Genomic DNA, 18,347 nt, shown 5'->3' on the forward strand with positions numbered 1-18,347 from the left:
GCCGATATGCTTGTCTATATCAGGTACCCTTTCTAAGAGAAAAATACATATTTTCTATTGGCATAGCGCTGGCAACACCGGTGGGTTTGCTGTATTACCTAGATCATTCTTGGCCTTCTTGTAGCAGTCCCTGGCGGCCTGCAGCGCGGCCTCCTTGTGCGAGGGCGCGGCGGTGTCGAGCGCGTCGCGCAGGTGCGAGGCGGCCTGCGCGGGGAAGTTGTCCTCCTGCACCAGCACCTTGCGCAGCGCCTCGCGGTTGTGGCTCCCGCAATATTTCAGGTACAACGCTTGCGCGAGCGGGAAGCCGCGGATAGTCATCTTTTTTTTTTTAAAAAAAAACACGTTTAACTCTTATCAACACTATAGTTTGTGTAAATAAGATAGATTAGTTTGACAATTTAGTAGGGATGGGTTGTATAATCAGGGCATGAATGTTTTCGATTTTTATTCTTATTGAAGTTGGAATCGATAGGTTAGAGTTATAACTTATGAATAAAAAAAAACATGTTGTGTCAAATTAATAATGACCTGCAGTACCATTACAAACAATGAGAGTAAATAAATATGTACTACTACTACAGCTGTACGTAATCGTATTGGATTTCATAAAATAAATTCTATAAACTATTATTAGTACTAGAATTGTCCTCTAAATTAGTTAATAAGAAAATAGTATTTTTAGTTAAGTTCAATAAATTTTATTTAAACCGAATATCGATAGTTCATTATTGTACGTTGCGTGTTTGTTTAGTCACTACGATAATTGTCTATTAAGTACGGTACTTGCCTTCATACAAATTGAATTCGATACTTCATATGCGTCATTTATCAAACTAATCTATCTTATTTAGACAAACTATACAATACATTTATGAATTAAAAAAAAATAATGAAAAACGTAACCAATTACACATGTACAATGCACATACAATATCTGTATATTTTTTTAACGTTATAACCTGTAAATAGGCAATAAAACTTTTTTAAGTATACTTTATTACTATAAAAACATTCCTTCAAGATTTTTCTTAAATATAATGTGATTTAGTGGCGAAATTTAATCATTAAAAAGTGTCTTTTTAAAATTCCCTCTCTTAGTTCTAAAACGCACACTATTGGTCGAAGCAAGTGACTTATCTAATATGGCGTCGCTGTGTTGACAATACACAGTTCATTTACGTCAGTTTTTTGTAGAAATACACTCTTGAAGTATTTCACTGTAAACACGATATTAAAACGAACTTTAAAATAAAAAATAATGAATAGAATTATTATTTACCACTTATTTGTACCAGGAATAATAAAAATGAATCGATTTTTGTCTTTTTGACCTTGAGAAGCAATGAGATACTTTGTTGTTTTTTACATTGAAGTGACATCTGAGCGTATGTTATGAATGGAATATGACGATTGACGTCAATTCTGGTCGCGTTTTAGTCGTTTGAAAATGGTAGTAATTTTATTTTATTATTTTTAGCTCAATGGTTGAATATTTTCCTGTCAATTTGTTTTTCTGGTTATTTTATAACAAGTAGAATCATTTAAAAAAAGAAATACATGCATATATTCACTATTAACAATAAAATATTTGTATTTTTTAATATGGTAATACCTCAAAGTCATGTTTGCTCATGTTGTCCTTGAGGTGCAGCAGCACGACGTGCACGAGGTCCGTGTCTGCGGCGGCGCAGGCGCGGCGCAGCGCCGCCCCGCCCTCGCCCAGCGCCAGCAGCAGCGGCACCTGCAGCGCGCGCGACCGCTCGTACTCCAGGATCTACACATACAAACTTACTGTTCGAACAACATAATTGACGATAGAGATGTATGGAAGAAAAGCACACACTGTGCCTCTGAAACAATAACCTAATTGCTGATGGAGATGTATGGAAGAGCAGTAAACACTGTGCCGACCCGCCGTAGGGACAAGGATAGATTGGTGATGAACCTAGCGATCTAACTGTCGTGGTTTCAGATTCGCATTTCAATGATGTATTATACAGAATTCCTTCCTCGTAGAATTAAAAAAGCAATTATCCCATATTTTCTTCCAGAACCAGCTCTACATCATCTACGCGTCGAACTTTATAAAACATCTATCTAAACTTTCGCAATTATAATAATTGTAAAATATTTTTAGCAAATTCAAACATACATAATAAATCAATAATCAATGACATGACATGATGGCAACCTTGCTTCCTTAATGTTGGCAACAACTTATGGTCTCTTTCCCATATTAGGGTTTTTATCCAATATATTTACCCCCTAAGTTTAATAGCGTTATAATATATAGTCTAAAGCCTGACGCAAGCGTAGGGCCTTTTATTAAAAAAAGAGTTATTCAAAAATATAATGTAACTGCTGACATCTTAGGCAACAAAGAAGTGTGAGTTTACGCTTTATTATAATAGTATAGAAGTATAGATAACTAGAACTTTAAAAGATAACGAAATTTTGGCTTTCTTTATCGAAACTTACCTTAATAGCGAGCGCTTTCCTCCCTTTTTCGGCGGCTTTCATAGCGATAGTGGCGTACGATATCCCCGGAACATTCCGCAACTTCTCTCCTATCTCACGCGCTGCGCTCTCGTTGTCCAAATGCGGCTGTGTTACCTGATTTCAATATTTTATTACATCAATACACAATAAGCAATGTTTTTTTTAGTAGTAGACTAAATTATTACGTATATAAATTATATGGTCAAATTGACCATATACTGTAAACGTATTATTTGACATGGAAAACGAAATATAAGGTTTATTACGTAAAATATAATAATTGCAGACACTAACGGCCGAATGCTGAAACGAAAGCACTTTGTCTTATAAGCGCCGTTCGCATCCTGCTAGACGTTAACATTTAATAAGATTCCTTTAACAATTTTAACCAGATTCCTCATGCGTGGAATTAAAAAAACTAAAGTATGTAAAGTTTTTGTTCCAGACTGACCTCTACAACTGTGCAAATTACAGAGATCCTTTCAGCATTTTGAGCTACAAATTCTAACAAACATCCATTCATCCAAACATAATTTATGATATTAGTACGAAGTAATATTTATGGATATAGATACTTTGTAGCAGGCCCAATGTGAGAGTACTCTGGTCTGTCCGTCCTTCAGCTGCAGGTATGCGGCGACGTGCGTGGCGAGGCAGTGCAGCCGCCGCCAGATGAGCCGGTCCAGCAGCACGCGCTCGCCCAAGTTCTGAACTCTATTGCTCTCCGTTAAGGTGCATTTTACTTTGACAGATGAATCGCGTTTAAGACTACATTCAATATGGTTTCGCTATTTTTATTGACAATACATTTCAGCTCCAATATCTCGTAAAAATTATAATTTGTTTGTAAATTTGTCGGTAATTGTCTCAATAATTGGCCTGGCAATTGGCATTGAGAACGATAACTGAGTCTAGTGAGTCTATACAATCTATGTCTGGTCGACACAACTGTCTAACTGTACTGGTCAGGTATGAGTATCGAAACAGCAAATAAAAAAATGAACTAATATTTGCTGATAGTCAGTTTATTCCTAAGTTAAACGTTATAATGCCTTTATTTGTAAGGCTGTTGGAGTTTTGTAAATCGCGTGTACGCACAATTAAAATATAAAAAGATAGTGTTGCTAGACTAAAAATATCACAAATCAAAAACTAACACGCAAAAATTCCGGAACCTGTGTATGAAATTATAAAAAAACACTGATATTTTTAATTATAAAATAATTAAATAACGCAAAAAATCCACTAAAAAGGATACTGTAAGAAAGTTAGTGGTATAGCCACTTTGGGGTCCCGTATCGCGTTCAGGACCCGCAGCCAGCGACAGGTCTTCACATAGTGGTCAGTGAGCACTGGGTCCAGTATGAAGCCCTTCCCGAACTGAGCCGCTCTGATCAGCATCTTCTGAACATCCGGACTGAACTCGAAAGCCGCCGCGTCGATACAGTCTTGTACAGCATTCGCTAAATCTGGCTTCACTAGACGAATATACTCATCAGCCCTATGACTCCGTTTCTGAAATGTTATAAAAAAAGTATTTATTACTTGTGTATTTCGTTTATTTGTCTTATGCTTAAGAAGACTTTACGTGTAGGTTTCTCTATAAGGTTGCTAAGGGAATCCCTTAGGTATATAAGTACAATGCTATGGGCCTATCCCTACTGGCTGATAGGCACTGACAACTTAAAAATAACGTCACTACATAAGGTAACAAAATCCAATATTTCCATCTCATATTTTATGCGTTGGATTGTTATCTGATAATTTACAATTTGGTGGGACAGGCCCTAAGTAGCATTTAGCAGAAAAATATCTATAAAAACATTGATGAATGGTATACAAGTGAAATATCGTCTAAAAATTATGTTTATAGTGCTTTTGTAATGCAACAGAAACTGACCATGGAAAACATCAGAAGTAAAAATACAGAAATAATCCAACAAAGAATATCAAAATCTTGGCCTAGGGACGCTTAAAAACAAGTATATCTATACTAACATTATAGAGAGGAAAGATTTGTATTTTTGTATGTATTGAAATAACCCGAAAACTACTGGGCCGATTTCAAAAATTATTTCACCATTAGAAAGATAATTTATCTGTTAGTAACATAGGCTATATCTTTTAGTATTTCCCAATTTTACGGGGACGAAGTCGCGAGCTACGGCTAATTACAAATAAATGTAAATATACCTGAAATTGTTTAGATGCTTCAAGCAGGTAACATCCAGGCGCTGTGCTATTAATTCTTAATATCTTATCCACAACAACTGGCACTTTTTGTATCAATTCGTGTGTCATCTCGGAGATGACTCTGACACAATCCATCTCCGGAATAATATGGAATGGTCCATCATAAGGATATTGTACCACTGTATCGTTGAAGCCGTATATGTACATCATATCGTCCCAATGGCCTACTATCGCTTGTGAACCACACCTAGGGAAAAAAGCCACTGATAGACATATGAACATTAAAAATAAACATTCACATGTTTATGGTTTTAAAAAACTTAATTAGTAGCATATGTGTTCTTCCTATAATTTATTTATGGCAAATTTCATCAAGATCCGTTAGCAGATCTGTAGATACCTTCTAAACATCCAAATTTTCGTATTTATAACACAGTAAAAAAGATTTATTTATCTAGAAAGTTCTACTGAACTTCTGAATGAAAGTGAAAAAGAATAATAAATAGAAATAATAATTATTAAAACAAATGGATTAACTGAAGTTTGATTTGAAAGAACTTGGACTGTTACATTCAGAGTTAAAATTTAACTTATGAAGTTCCCAATTGTAAATGTCTAATATTAAACCTACTTCTAAAAGTACGAGTACTTAGGACCTATTTAGCAATCCGATTGTTTAATATGAATGTTGCAAAAACAAAGAATTAATGAAAGATTTTAATACGGAGACGTTATGTAGTTGAAAATAAGCGCAAATACCACTTACCATACTAATTCCTTCGGTTGTTTAAAATACCCCGTATCAATCTCACAGTATTTGGTCTTGAAGTTGGAGGAACCAATCCATAATACACCAGAGTCGGTGAATAAAGCAACATGGCGGCCATTTTGTGACGGCACTATTGTTAAAATCTGAGTATACGCATTTTGAATCTCTGGACGCTGAAAACAAACAGAAAACATTGTATCGATCAATATCGGGAATTAAATTAGGGCGGGGGAGGGGGGGGGGTAACTGCCCAGGGCGTTGGATTTAAAGAGGCATCACAAACATTTCGTATGGGTTTTTTATGACAGTTAAGGGGCGTCGGAAATGTTCTACCCAGGGCGGCAGAATGTTAAAACCGGTTGTAGTATTGATATGAAAAATATTTAAATAATCACAAAATTTAATTCTAAGAAAAATCTGTAAAACCTAAATTTTGCTGATAATAGGCAATATTGTGTTAAAATTTAATAAAACCCGACTACATTCATATATAGCTCATAACAATTAAATTTCTTCATGGCATGTTTGCCCATTTAAAAAAAAAAACAGAAATTGCATATAACCTCCTCAATCAAATTGTTTACAAGGACGTATTTACCATCAATACGGCAACAGACTCTCCAAGTTGACACTTGTATATCTCCTTGTCTCTACAAACAAGGAAGCCAATCATAGAAGATCCACTCCGTTGTCCTGAACTCAGTACACACCAAGAGCTTATAGGGTCATTCGCTCCTGTAACAGTAAAAGACAAATAATGTATTGTAAACACAAACATCTTTCATATTCCATGGTAATTATATTTATTGCACTTTTAAAATATCTTGGAGGCTAAGATCATCTACACTTTGCACAATGCCCTCGCTCACATTCTAACCTAAAAATATCAATTTGTGTGAAGTTAAAAGCTCTAAGATATGATTACTATGCCACACTATTTCGGAAATTACATATTTCGTATTACATGTCTATTGTAGAGGAATTTATAACTTTGAAGTAAAATATTTCATGTTTCTTTAACAAAATTTATGTTTACATTTAGAACAAAGGCAAGGGCGGATCTAGCTTTGGCGCAATTTGACAAAATATGTAAATATATTTTGTCAAGCTCTTGACCAATCAACCCAGGGGGGGAGGTCATGACCCCCATTACCACCCCTGGATCCCCTTTGAACAAAGGACAGTACTTACTCTAGGTATTAAAAGATAAACACTTACTTGGCAAATCAGGTACAGATCTTAATTTAGGATCAGATACATTGCTGACTAGATACATGCTGTTGGTTGATGTTATCACAGCTAGACCAATCCCATGCGGATTGGGAAACAGTTGAGCTTTACACACCTAGAAACAGAGGATTCTGCTTTATATATGGTCAAATTGGCCATATGGCCAAAATAACATTTTATTTTTATATAAAACTATCAAATATTAAATTATTATTAGTTCTTTTCTTCTTTGACTTTGAATGGACAACAGTAGAGTACAAATTGATTTTTTTTTTCACCATGCAATAAAATTTTGATATTCAGAATTGTTATATACTGTGTATTTAATATTGTTAATGGGCAAAACTATCTTGATTTGCAAAGTACAATAAAAGTAGTAGATTACCTTTGTATCTCTCACTTCCTGACCCAAACTGAAAGACTTTTGGTAGGCCCCAAACATATCATAAATGAGAACATCACCACTTTCTTGTACACAAAGCAGTTGCTCTGCATCAGACCAACCCATGTGTATGAGGACTCCACTATTCCACTGAAATGTTAATCAACTTTAGTTTATTTATATGTTGTCATAGCAATAGGAACCATGAATACTTTATAAAAGTTACAGAAGTCTACCAGTTGTACTGTAATAAATTATATGAATTAGATTTGAGTAATGATGTCATACTTTTATTTACACTATTGTCTCTCTTGTTTTAAAGTTAAAAAGAAGGATAATGATATTGTTGTAAAACTGCTGCATAATAAATACATACCAATATCTTAGACATTACATCTCCGACGCAGTTATAAATAGTTATCACAGGTTTAACACTTGTTGCAATTTGTACAAATTGCTTCCGATCTCTGACTACAGCAATGGGACCGCCATAAGGTGCACCACTGACCACCATATTACCTAAGCCTTCGTCCATAGACCACACCATAGTGTACAGATCGAACTTTCTGAAAATAGAAGAATTCAGTATGTAAATTTGTTTACTGTTAGTGTCTGCATGACATGCAGAAGCAGATGACCTTTTTTCTAATTATTATTGGTGTAGAGCTCAAATACTCGGTACTTAAGGCCTACTCTGCCCCATATATTTAAGTATTACGGGTATATAACAATACTAAAGTTGAACTAATGTAACGTGCGAACTAATTGAAAGGAAAGGGTGAGATTTGTAAACTGTATGGAATAATGAAAACGTTATAATATGCATACCTGTAGTAAGAATCTAGATGAAACCAATCTGCTGTTAATAACGCCGACATTTTGGTTTATATTGGAAAAACTTTATAAATATAATTGTAACGACTGAAGCCTTAAAACTTATCACAATACACAATCATAATTGTTTGGTATCGTCTGTTTTATATTTCAACTTCTGAAACTGCTACTACTTCTGAAGCTACGACAAAGAACATAAAATTATTAATAATAGAAATTGCAGAAACCACTTTAGATTTTTGTTTATCCTCTGTTTTATATTGTCACAACAAATGTCACTGTGACGTTATCAGCTGTCAGTTGTCAGTTATTATTGTAGATAAGCTAAAAAAAGTGTTCAGTTTAACAGAAAATATAATATAACAATGTTATTTATCCTCAAGTTATTAAAAATATTTCAAATTTTCTTGCTTTTATAAAACAAAAACCACGGACCAGCAAAACCAAAGCTAAAAATGCATTTTGAGAAGGCGATGTTCCTTGGAATAATTGTGCGGGTATTCTCAAAAAACAAGTGCTTTCCACGACACTTGTGTCATACTGTTGGACGGTTACTTTCCCCCGTCCGGGGCTCTGGAGGTGTGGGGCTATTGAAACACTTTCTTCTAGTTAATCATCGTTATATTTAAAATATATGAACCATATTTTATACAAAGTCTATTAGTCCTACAATGTTACTTGTTCGGTGTCGAGATGTGAAGTCTCACAATATTTCATCAAATGTAGAATTCTTAATAATTTAAATTATATATTATTCTAATATTAAAAAACCATTCTTAGTGTGTACAGTGTTGCCTGCCAGTATACAAACATATAAAAACTCCAACACATACTCGTCCATTTAACGATTTCTTTTAGTAGTAAGCAGGTTTAACGAGCCGCTGTAACTGGAATTCACTTGTCATTGATCCGAGTTATCATTAAATCAATACGTTGTAGGAGATGGACTAATAAATAGATCTATAAAATATCCAAAACAAAAAAACTCACATTACAAGAGTATTCATTTAAAGTAATGAAATGAAGGAAATGTCCTTATCATGGTAAGTATTATTGTTTTGAAATATTTTATCTTGAACGTGGTGTTTAGATATAATTTATAAAACTTTCATAACAGATAAATAGCTAAGACCGACTTATTAAAGGAGATATCTTAATTTCAAATGTTGAAAATAGAGGTACAATTTGTATAACATTGAAGCTAAGACGCCCGGGGCAACTGTTTACTTGGTTTTGATTACTTTGCTGCTGCAGACTAAGTTCCGATGTAGCAGTAAGAGCGAGCACTTGGACTTTGCTTCGATAAACTTCCTGTTATTGTGTAAGTTGCAGGCTAATGTTGACGGAGTTTTAATGCATTTGGCATTTTTGTTTTCGATTCGAGAAATATTTTCTGAACTGTATTTGTTTTACACTTGTTTCATTATTTATTTTGACAATAAATGAAATATGTTTGTATTTTCTGTTTTATTTATAAGAGAACTAAATGTTAAACGAACTAATCTATGAATTACATTACATGTCAGATAATGTTCTTCATGATAATATTTTTCGGCACCTGTAAAAACTAATAAGTAACGTGTAAAATAAGCAAATAGATATATGATCAGTGGTTGAACATTTGATTTGTAATCTACAGGTCCTGGAGTTCAGGTCGCTTCATATGTACCAAGGTGTTTTTCGACTTTCGAATTTCATATATAATTTACCCGACGTTCCTACGATAAAGGTAAACTGCAAATCTGTAACAAAATTGCGTAGATATTCAAGATATGTGTAAAGTCAACCTTTACTGGACCAGTGTGGTTGACTATGGCCTAGTCACCTCTAACTTAGAGCCCCTCAGAATGGAAGTTTTGTTATCAGTTCGTGAATGTTTAAATATTTGGTTTTATACAATTTTACTAAACTATTGATCGGAATTGTTATGACAATTCTCATACTAACAATTTTGACAGTAACTGATCTACAATGCTTGAGAACATCGAGGTTTTTGCGATAAAAAGAAATCTAGACACGATGTACGCCTCATCATAAATCATGGTGTGTTGTCCTCGATGTTACGCGCGACTGAAGACATCTCCGACAATTAGCTACGAGCAATTACTATAAAAAAACTCTATAAACATGAAAGTGGCTAGTATGTGTTATTGATATTATAAATGAAATATTTAGTTTGTTTCTCCGAATAAATATTTTTTTAATCTTAAAGTTGTATGTGACAGTTGTCTTGTGGATGTTTATGGATATTAGTCTTACGTTTTATTGAAATAAATAAGCAATAATAATGTTTAAAAGACCTTGTCCATGACCATGTTACGGATAATAATTTTCTTTTTTGCCTCACGTAAACATAAAGTACTCGTTATATAGGGGATACTGAATATCTCCAGGTGAACATAAAAGTAGGAACGGACATAATTTTTTAATTGAAATTCTTCAACGCTCGGATGATTGTAAGCCATTTTCTCACGAGTCGTCTTGTCCGTGGACTATTAAGTAGTTGTTGGAATTTGCATCCATAATCACGCTATACCTGTCTCACTCTGAAATATGAAAAGTGTGAGAGAACTATAAAAGCATACGCTATAATGTACATAGTATGCAGATATATGTATGTACATCAGAGCTTTAGTCGCAGTGGTGTGAATTCGAGTTGAATTCAAAAGACACGGTAGTTCGTACCCGTTTTTATGTTTTTTTTTCCAGTCAGTTAAAACATGTTTTATTTTGCTGTCTGAGTTTATGGTTTATCTCTTTACTGATATTATAAAAAAAAAAACATACAGACGAATTGAGTACCTCCTTCTTTTGGGAAGTCGGTCAAAAAGGAAAGATTTGTATTTTTGTATGTATTGAAATAACTCAAAAACTACTGGGACGATTTAAAAGATTCTTACACAAATAAAAAGCTACATTATCAGTGAGTAACATCTACATTCATTATTATTTTTTAATTTCACGCGGGCGAAGTCGCGAGCAACAGCTGGTTTATAAATAAGAAGGGTAAGAGCTGCAGTACAATTTGAGTTGATATACTTCAATTTCTTAGGACACTATCGTCTTGTACAATCCCGTTTCTGCCTTAAAAGGCACGCTATTAGACTGTTGTATAAAAAAGGAGCAATCGATTATAAATTTATCATGATTATCGGTGTTCGCTCGGGCCAGAGATACGCTTCAATGGCTAATAAATCTTGGAAGTGAGCGGTAAAGCGGCGTGAATACCTGCGTAATCGTTTCCAACGCGTCCATCTCTGGACGTTAGAATAGCTGACAATTTGTACCAACAAATGTCTTGTACTAGTGGAAACAAGGAGTTTTTTAGACGTGACCTTATAGGTTCGTTCCGTTGGGACCATCGATCGCTACTAACGTCCTGGGCGAGATATCTACAGCGTAGCGTTTTTTACTAGCTTTGGGGAAGTGGTTTACAGGCTTATTTGAGGCTGTAATTCGTAGAACTGTGGCGCCCTCTCTCCAACCGCTGGCACTGACAATAGCGAGTAAACGTTCGATTAATTTATATCTCAATGTGTCGTATGTACCAGACGGGAAACCTTTTTTAAGATTTCATATAGAATTCTGGGAAATTCGGTATTATTTCTTTCTGTCACTCCTCAAATAAATCACAATGTGCGTAAAGCGCACAATATTCCGCCGAAACTTGTTCTATCAATCTTGTCATCCGTACAATGTGTGACAGTATTAATATTAAATACGTGCGCCCCTGTCAGGAACATTCGCGCCTCCGCATCAATCATTCGAAGCCGGTAGCAGTGCTGCGAATAGTTTGAAGACTTTGTCAAACTGTTTCCAATGATTTGAAACGTTTAATGCAAGTTTGACAGCCATTTAGGCTCACTCACAGACGGATTGATGTGGAAAGAATTTATTTCAAAATAATCTATCGAATTTCCTTGTTTCAAAACTAAACTGGGATTAGTATTTCAGGTTGTTTCGAAGTATTTAATTACAGACTCTGTTTTAGGATATTTCATAATCAACTTGCCCTTGTCCTACGTAGGGTCGGCACAGTGTCTGCTCCTCTTCCATACATTTCTATCAGTCGTCATATCTTAATTCACTACCTTATTACGCATATCCTCTTTCTCACAATCTATTCACACTTACTGCGGTCTTCCTCTTTTGTAGCTATCAACAAAGTAACTCTTTCCTGTTTAAATCTCCATCCGCTCGTCGTATAATATGTTTTAGAATATTTATTTGTAAAATTCTTGTAAAATATAATGGCATTTTTTGGGAAAGCAATAAAGATTATATTCATAAGTACGTAACAAAAAAATGTACGACTCAGTCTAAAACAGAATACGTCAGTAAGATGGAAAGATCCAACTCGGAGTAGTCTTTGTGCGAATTCAATGCGAAAGCAATTTGTGAGGGAGCAAAAATCCTGGCAAGTTCTTCACTGCTTGTTATCTAACTTTGCATGAGATACGCAAATTTTCCGCGAGTTGTGGCGAATTTTTTCCTATCAATACTCTTCTTAAGCGTTTTGTGGTTTCTTGTCATTATTAAATGTTATTGTGCGATTGAATTTGCCTTGAAGTTTCAGAAGCCAGAGATTTTCTTCGAGATTTGTCACCAATATTTTTTGATTCCTAAAACCTTTCAATTACGAATATTTTTAATACAAATGATTCAGGACGGTGTGTACAATACCTGACATATTGAATTGAACTTTACAAGGTTCAAACCTCTAGAGGTTTTTCCAAACCATTTACGCCTACACGATCGTCAGGTAATGCTTCTTAGATATCTAAACTTGTTGTAACTTTTAGATTCTTCTTCTTTTACTTTGTTAGATTCAATTGATACCGAGCTTTTAGGCTTAACAAGGCTCTATTATGCGTGAATAACGAAAACAAGTCTTTGCATTTCAGTCACGCGTTTGTCTGTTTTTACGTATGCGTCTAGTCGAAGGTTAGTAAGATCTTGTTACAGATCTATGCCAACAATAACAAAGGCAAGTCATGTTGGCCGCAATGAAGTAACGAAATAACTTGGAAATGTCAAAGCCTGCCGGCTAGTGCTCGACCTCGCTCCCACTCTCGGAGCAACGGTACTCTTGTCTCGACCGACGTCGCTCGCGGCTGGCTCCACGGTACTGGGGTCTGTGCCCTCGCTTCCACTGACGACTGCTAAAGTCACTGCGCGCGCGCATTCAACTAAAAATCAGATTCTAAGGTTATAAAGTAAAACATCTAATTTTTTAACTTATTTAAAGTGCTGTGATCACAAAGTTCAATGTCGTTTACGTGTCTCCGTGAGGTGCGTGCTGTGAGATGTCGTTAATTGTGGAAAAATCAAGTTTACACGACTACAAAGTGCTTTTTTGTCGTATCTGAGCTGTTTGTTTGTGAATTTAACGTTTTAAGGACTCGGCTCGAGCGGACCAAACGTAAGTTGAAGTGGAAATTTCGCTTCTCAGTTCCTTATCAATATGAATAAGCTTCGAGGCTTTCGTCAAAACTCTGTCTTAAGAATAAATTTGTTTTACAAGGCGGTCGTTACGATGTCTCGAGGGAGATGGGCCTGAATAAATGAATGTATTGTCTTGTTAATTAAGACGAAATTTTGTAAGACAAGCCACAATAGCCAATTTTCTTGAAATAGTATTTTTTTGCAAATTCGTTTTTCTGGGGTAGAATTAAATTTGTTTATGAAGAGTGTATCTTTAAAATATGTAGAGTATCAATATAGAAGCAGTAGTTAATTTTTTTTTGAAACAATAACAAGTATTCTATTTTATGAATTTTAAGAAATAGGTTTAACCGCAAACATATTACTAATATGCATTTTTACTAAACGAGAGTAGTTCTGTCTGTTATCTAAAAATAATACACAGTATTTTATCTTAGTAATTTATACAATAAGTTAGAACGTAACCAGCTGCTAACAATGTCTGAGGGAATAGAATAAACCTCGTCCGTTGCTCGCTTTGCATCATTAGAGTGAGTAAACGTGTCCTACTTACGACGGGGAAAAGTCGAAACCCTTCATTATTCCGCTCCGACAGAGGCTGGCATTTCTTAATGCACACCTTTACGAAATTCGCGCATTGCTATTAATTAAAACTGGAAATTCGGTTTTAAAATGATCGACTTTTATTGAAATGAGGCATTCAAGGACGTTTGCCTACCTCATTTTGATCGAAAATTTGTCATAGCAACATTACTTGGTACGGTATTACCATATAAGCTATTGTGTACGCAATAGGGCTTCCCCTTTAATCGTAAGGATGGCACCACCGACAGTCAAATTTTATCAGTCATTCTGTTCAACGGCTCTCTTACAAGTACACTCTTAATTTTACGTTGTCTCCATCGTTAGAGCTCTGGTTCTCAACATTTCAAACAAATGAGTTAATCTTTTAGAATTTTTTTTTCTTTAACACGACAAACATAATAAAAAAACCATATGGATGTAAAGCCGCACATTTCTACTTAAAACCGGCTTTACGACCGCCATTTTATCTACATCAGTGCGTGATGACATAAAATTCTACAATATGTTATTTTGTTAACATGTGATCACATCATTGTTTTTGGGTGACAACGTTTTTGGATTTTTAGATCAAAAACCACAGCAGGGAATGTCTAGAATAAGGCGGAGTGGAACAAACTGTTAAGGAAAGCTGACCCTACAACGTATGGATTGATACAAGTTAGATAAGGAGAGATGAGGAGAGAAGAAAGCGATGGAGGGACCTGACCACGTTATACTATAATCTTTTGTGAAAGTAAAAACGTGGAAATTATTTTACTCATAACTTTATGGTCCATTGAAATCATGGTACATATATCTAAATTGATATGTTCAAATTGAGCTAACGGTAGTGAATTCCGAATGAACAGCGTTCTCATTTCTTAAGAGTCGCGTTTAGGCAAAATAGGTGCAGAGTATTTTAAAATAAACATTGATGTATTCATAAATATTAGTAAGGATTTAATGTTAGATTACGAAGGAAGTGAAGTAATTAATTGAATATGATTCGTATAATAAAAATTCAATCATAGTTTTATTAATATTGAGATCGGAGCACTTGGAAGACGATTTTAAAATTTTAAATTAGTAAGTCCATATAAATTCCGAATAACGCATATCTTTAGCTAATTTTAATATTTAAAGCATAAATTTTAAATGTCGATGAGCGCTTGATATGATAAAATATCCTTTGATTAATATTTAAGAGAAGTGGCTTTCGTAATTCTTATTAAAAAGATATTCTAAGAAATAATATGAGCAAATTTTGTAATTTAAAGTTAGGAGCAGTTACTGATAGAAAAGATCTTGTAAGTAATGGCTTAGATTATTGATTTACTTGATTATTATTATTACACAACTCAACGAAGGTTTTAATTCTGTTTCTTTATATTGTTACTTTGTTTAAGCAACTGTAATTAGTATCTGAATAACATATTAGATTGATGCATACTCTTCATAGTTGGTTCTCTTATTTTAAAACTTTCTTTGCGTTTCGGGGCAGTTTTTCAATTAGTAAGTGCACGGTCTCAACTCCTCTTCTAGGCGGATATTATTCTCCAGGTTTATCGTGAATATTGTGTACTTTATGGATTAACACAAAAATGAATATATGCTTTATTAGCACTGGAATCATGTGGAATGTTTTGAGTTCTTCGTTTACTAAAATAGGCATAATAATTTTGTTTAGCTTGAAACAGATAGAATTGGGCTTTGTTTTGGTGTGGAAATAAATGCATTGAAATCAAATGCATGCATGACAGGAGACAGGTTCAAAGCCCAAAGGACATGTGTTTAATATTCTTGTTGTGCGCAGTCTTTCATATATTCCGATCACGTATTCTTTATTTCTCGTGCATTTGACACTGCGTTCGATTTACATCTCTGACGTCATAATATATTCATTTTTACTTTATTTACGGATATACAGATTTCAAATTTTTATATAAATTGTCGTATATTGTACTTGCAAATGATTGAAGACAAGAATATATTTGATCACACAATACATATGTATCGTAAATTCTATGTGTTGTTTTGTTTTTCTAGCATTTTTTTATAGGAATGAGGACATCTTGCTTAGCTCTACAAGTTTATGTGGTACTGGCTTTTGTCAAGGAATTTCTTTTACTTCTGTCTGATCGTGGCTAAAGAAAAAAGTACGGAAAAAAGTTTAATATACAATAATAATAACATATTTGTATTAAACAAATGTAACGTTATTTTTTAACTCTTACGCAATTACTTAAAAAAGTAGAACTCATACCGTAGTTAATAAAATCGACAACTGAAACGTAATTCGTTGCTGTTATTCAATATCTTACAAAACCATTTCGATACTCGTTGCGTTACAGTTTATTTTTTAAAGGTTTTACCACAAAAAACATATACACCGCTTTAACTTACATACTGTTATATGTACTGGAAGATTTACTGCAGCTAATCTGTAGTTAAGGGATCCTAAAATAACTATTAAACGTTTCTGAATATGGCAGTTACACCCTTTACGTGTTTGATACGGATTCCTTTGCCTTTTCACACAAAACGGTTCGCATAAACATGATTTCATTTTGTGCTATCACCAAGCATCTGTCATTGTCGCCGCTGTGAAATGCGGTAACGTTTTTACGGTACACGAACATCGTGATATTTCACTATAATGTATCTTAACGCATGTAACGTTGTGGTGAACGCGTCTAGGGTTGTCTCATGTCTAATTTTACGGTATGAAATACCTTCAATGTATAGAAGTTTTTGTTGGTGGTAATACTGCAAGAGAAGTGTCATTAATTATCTTAGTATGATTTTCCTAAATGAGTGGCGGGAACAACAAGGTGATCAACAACGCTCATGGACAATCGCAGTATCAGAGGAACTACAGCGTTTCCGGTCTTTGAGGTAATGGCACGCTCGCTTCTTCTCTTTTATTTCAAAATCATTTGACACTATCAATTGACCGTTGATTTCTAGTTTGTCAATGGAGCAGAGAAAATAACTATTGCGAAGTAACATCCGAGAACATGATATGAAAGGGTAATACGATAACTAGTGTCTTAGGGCGAGAGTTTTGAAATATTACGCCAGATTGGCGAACGAGAACGAAAGTGTTTGTTAGTTTGCTAGCGGAGTATCGTTTACTATTTTGTTTATTTAGGTCTGATAACATCAATGGCTATAAAGCTTTAACACGCCATATTATGAATTATGAAGACAATATAACCCAAGTAATTTTTAAGGAAGATAATGAAACTAAAAACAAACAAGTTAGATTTAATTCGACTGAAAATATGTGCTCAAAGCTTATTCTAAAGTAAACATACAAATAAAGATCGTAATACAAAATTTAAAAACTAAAGATTTCCTTACATTATACAATTCAATATTCTTTTAACATAAAAGAAAACAGAATCGAGGATATAACGTATTCACGGAGTAAATCCGTTTCTCATATTAAATAATCTAGCAGATAATAGCAAACGCTTTGTTGAACTTAACGAAAGCTCTGTTAATTTTGTGTCGGCGCAAGTTAAACACGAAGCTTTAATCTTTCGTCTTAAGATTAACTGACACTCAAGACTACACAGTTCACAATTAAATTCCAGTATAACGCTTAGAATTAATCAAATTTAATCAGATATAATTAAGGAATATACCACAGAGACGGTTCGAGATGTTACCTATTTGCATATTGTTGGAAATAATCCGAAAAGCAATTTTGTTACGCAAAAGCGAAGTTTTCTGTCTGGAACACTTCGAAGTTCGTTTAGCAGATTGAAACGGATTAATTCGAGAATTGAAAAGTTTGTTAGAGGTGTTATTAAGTGTGGTAAAGTATTTTAATGGTTCTACGTTAAGCGAGTTAGTGCAAGCATTTACAGTTTTAACGATGTAGTTATTTAAAGGAATTTCATTAATAGTGATGATTAATTAGAATTAAGGTTCATACTTTAATGTTATTGGTTATTTTACTAAAATTACAAATGTGAAAGATTAGATGAACGGGTGTTTAAGAGTTTGTAGGCTAAGCTGAAGGAAGTAGGATCGAGATCAAATTTGGCATAGACGTAGAGTATAGCCTGGATGAACATAGGTTATTTATTTTTGTTTTTTTACTCCGTGCGTTTCTTTTTGTAAATACACATGCTTGTTGTCTTATAAATCGTTCTTCATCAATAACTTTTATAATTTCAGAATTAAGACATTTTTTTAAGAAGTATATTTCCTCCTTTCTGCGTAAAAATTGTGTCTGAAATTGTCTATTAAAACATTATCGGTTATAATGGCTAAAACGAAAATCAGTTATACAATAAATACTCGTTCCACACACTGTCGATAAGTCATGCTCTCATAATCCGGAAAATCGAAGGCGCGGTAATCCGAACACTCCGATATTCTTACCATGTATGTTTACTTAACTATTTTGCAAAAATCCTC

At 34.3% G+C, this 18,347-nt stretch overlaps 2 protein-coding genes across 2 annotated transcripts in view; one reads left to right on the forward strand and one right to left on the reverse strand.

The window, feature by feature from the left end:
* LOC106102755 (vacuolar protein sorting-associated protein 16 homolog) overlaps nt 1-8,175 on the reverse strand; it is a 10,189-nt gene extending 2,014 nt beyond the window's left edge. Inside the window, exons 1-12 of the mRNA XM_013282325.1 lie at nt 7,902-8,175; nt 7,450-7,639; nt 7,077-7,223; nt 6,680-6,806; nt 6,060-6,196; nt 5,459-5,634; nt 4,693-4,939; nt 3,758-4,014; nt 3,075-3,213; nt 2,479-2,613; nt 1,613-1,774; nt 99-318 (exon numbers count right to left, since the gene is read on the reverse strand). Of these exons, the coding sequence (XP_013137779.1) occupies nt 99-318; nt 1,613-1,774; nt 2,479-2,613; nt 3,075-3,213; nt 3,758-4,014; nt 4,693-4,939; nt 5,459-5,634; nt 6,060-6,196; nt 6,680-6,806; nt 7,077-7,223; nt 7,450-7,639; nt 7,902-7,951 (1,987 nt within the window). The 5' untranslated portion in view covers nt 7,952-8,175. The remainder of the gene's footprint in view (nt 1-98; nt 319-1,612; nt 1,775-2,478; nt 2,614-3,074; nt 3,214-3,757; nt 4,015-4,692; nt 4,940-5,458; nt 5,635-6,059; nt 6,197-6,679; nt 6,807-7,076; nt 7,224-7,449; nt 7,640-7,901) is intronic.
* Nucleotides 8,176-12,970: 4,795 nt separating this feature from the next.
* LOC106102728 (chaoptin) overlaps nt 12,971-18,347 on the forward strand; it is a 34,919-nt gene continuing 29,542 nt past the window's right edge. Inside the window, exon 1 of the mRNA XM_013282282.1 lies at nt 12,971-13,329. The gene's annotated coding sequence lies outside the window, so the exon portion shown is untranslated. The remainder of the gene's footprint in view (nt 13,330-18,347) is intronic.

This window comes from Papilio polytes, unplaced genomic scaffold (genome assembly GCF_000836215.1).
Source record: "Papilio polytes unplaced genomic scaffold, Ppol_1.0 DF823912.1, whole genome shotgun sequence".
Taxonomy (NCBI): Eukaryota; Metazoa; Arthropoda; class Insecta; order Lepidoptera; family Papilionidae; genus Papilio; species Papilio polytes.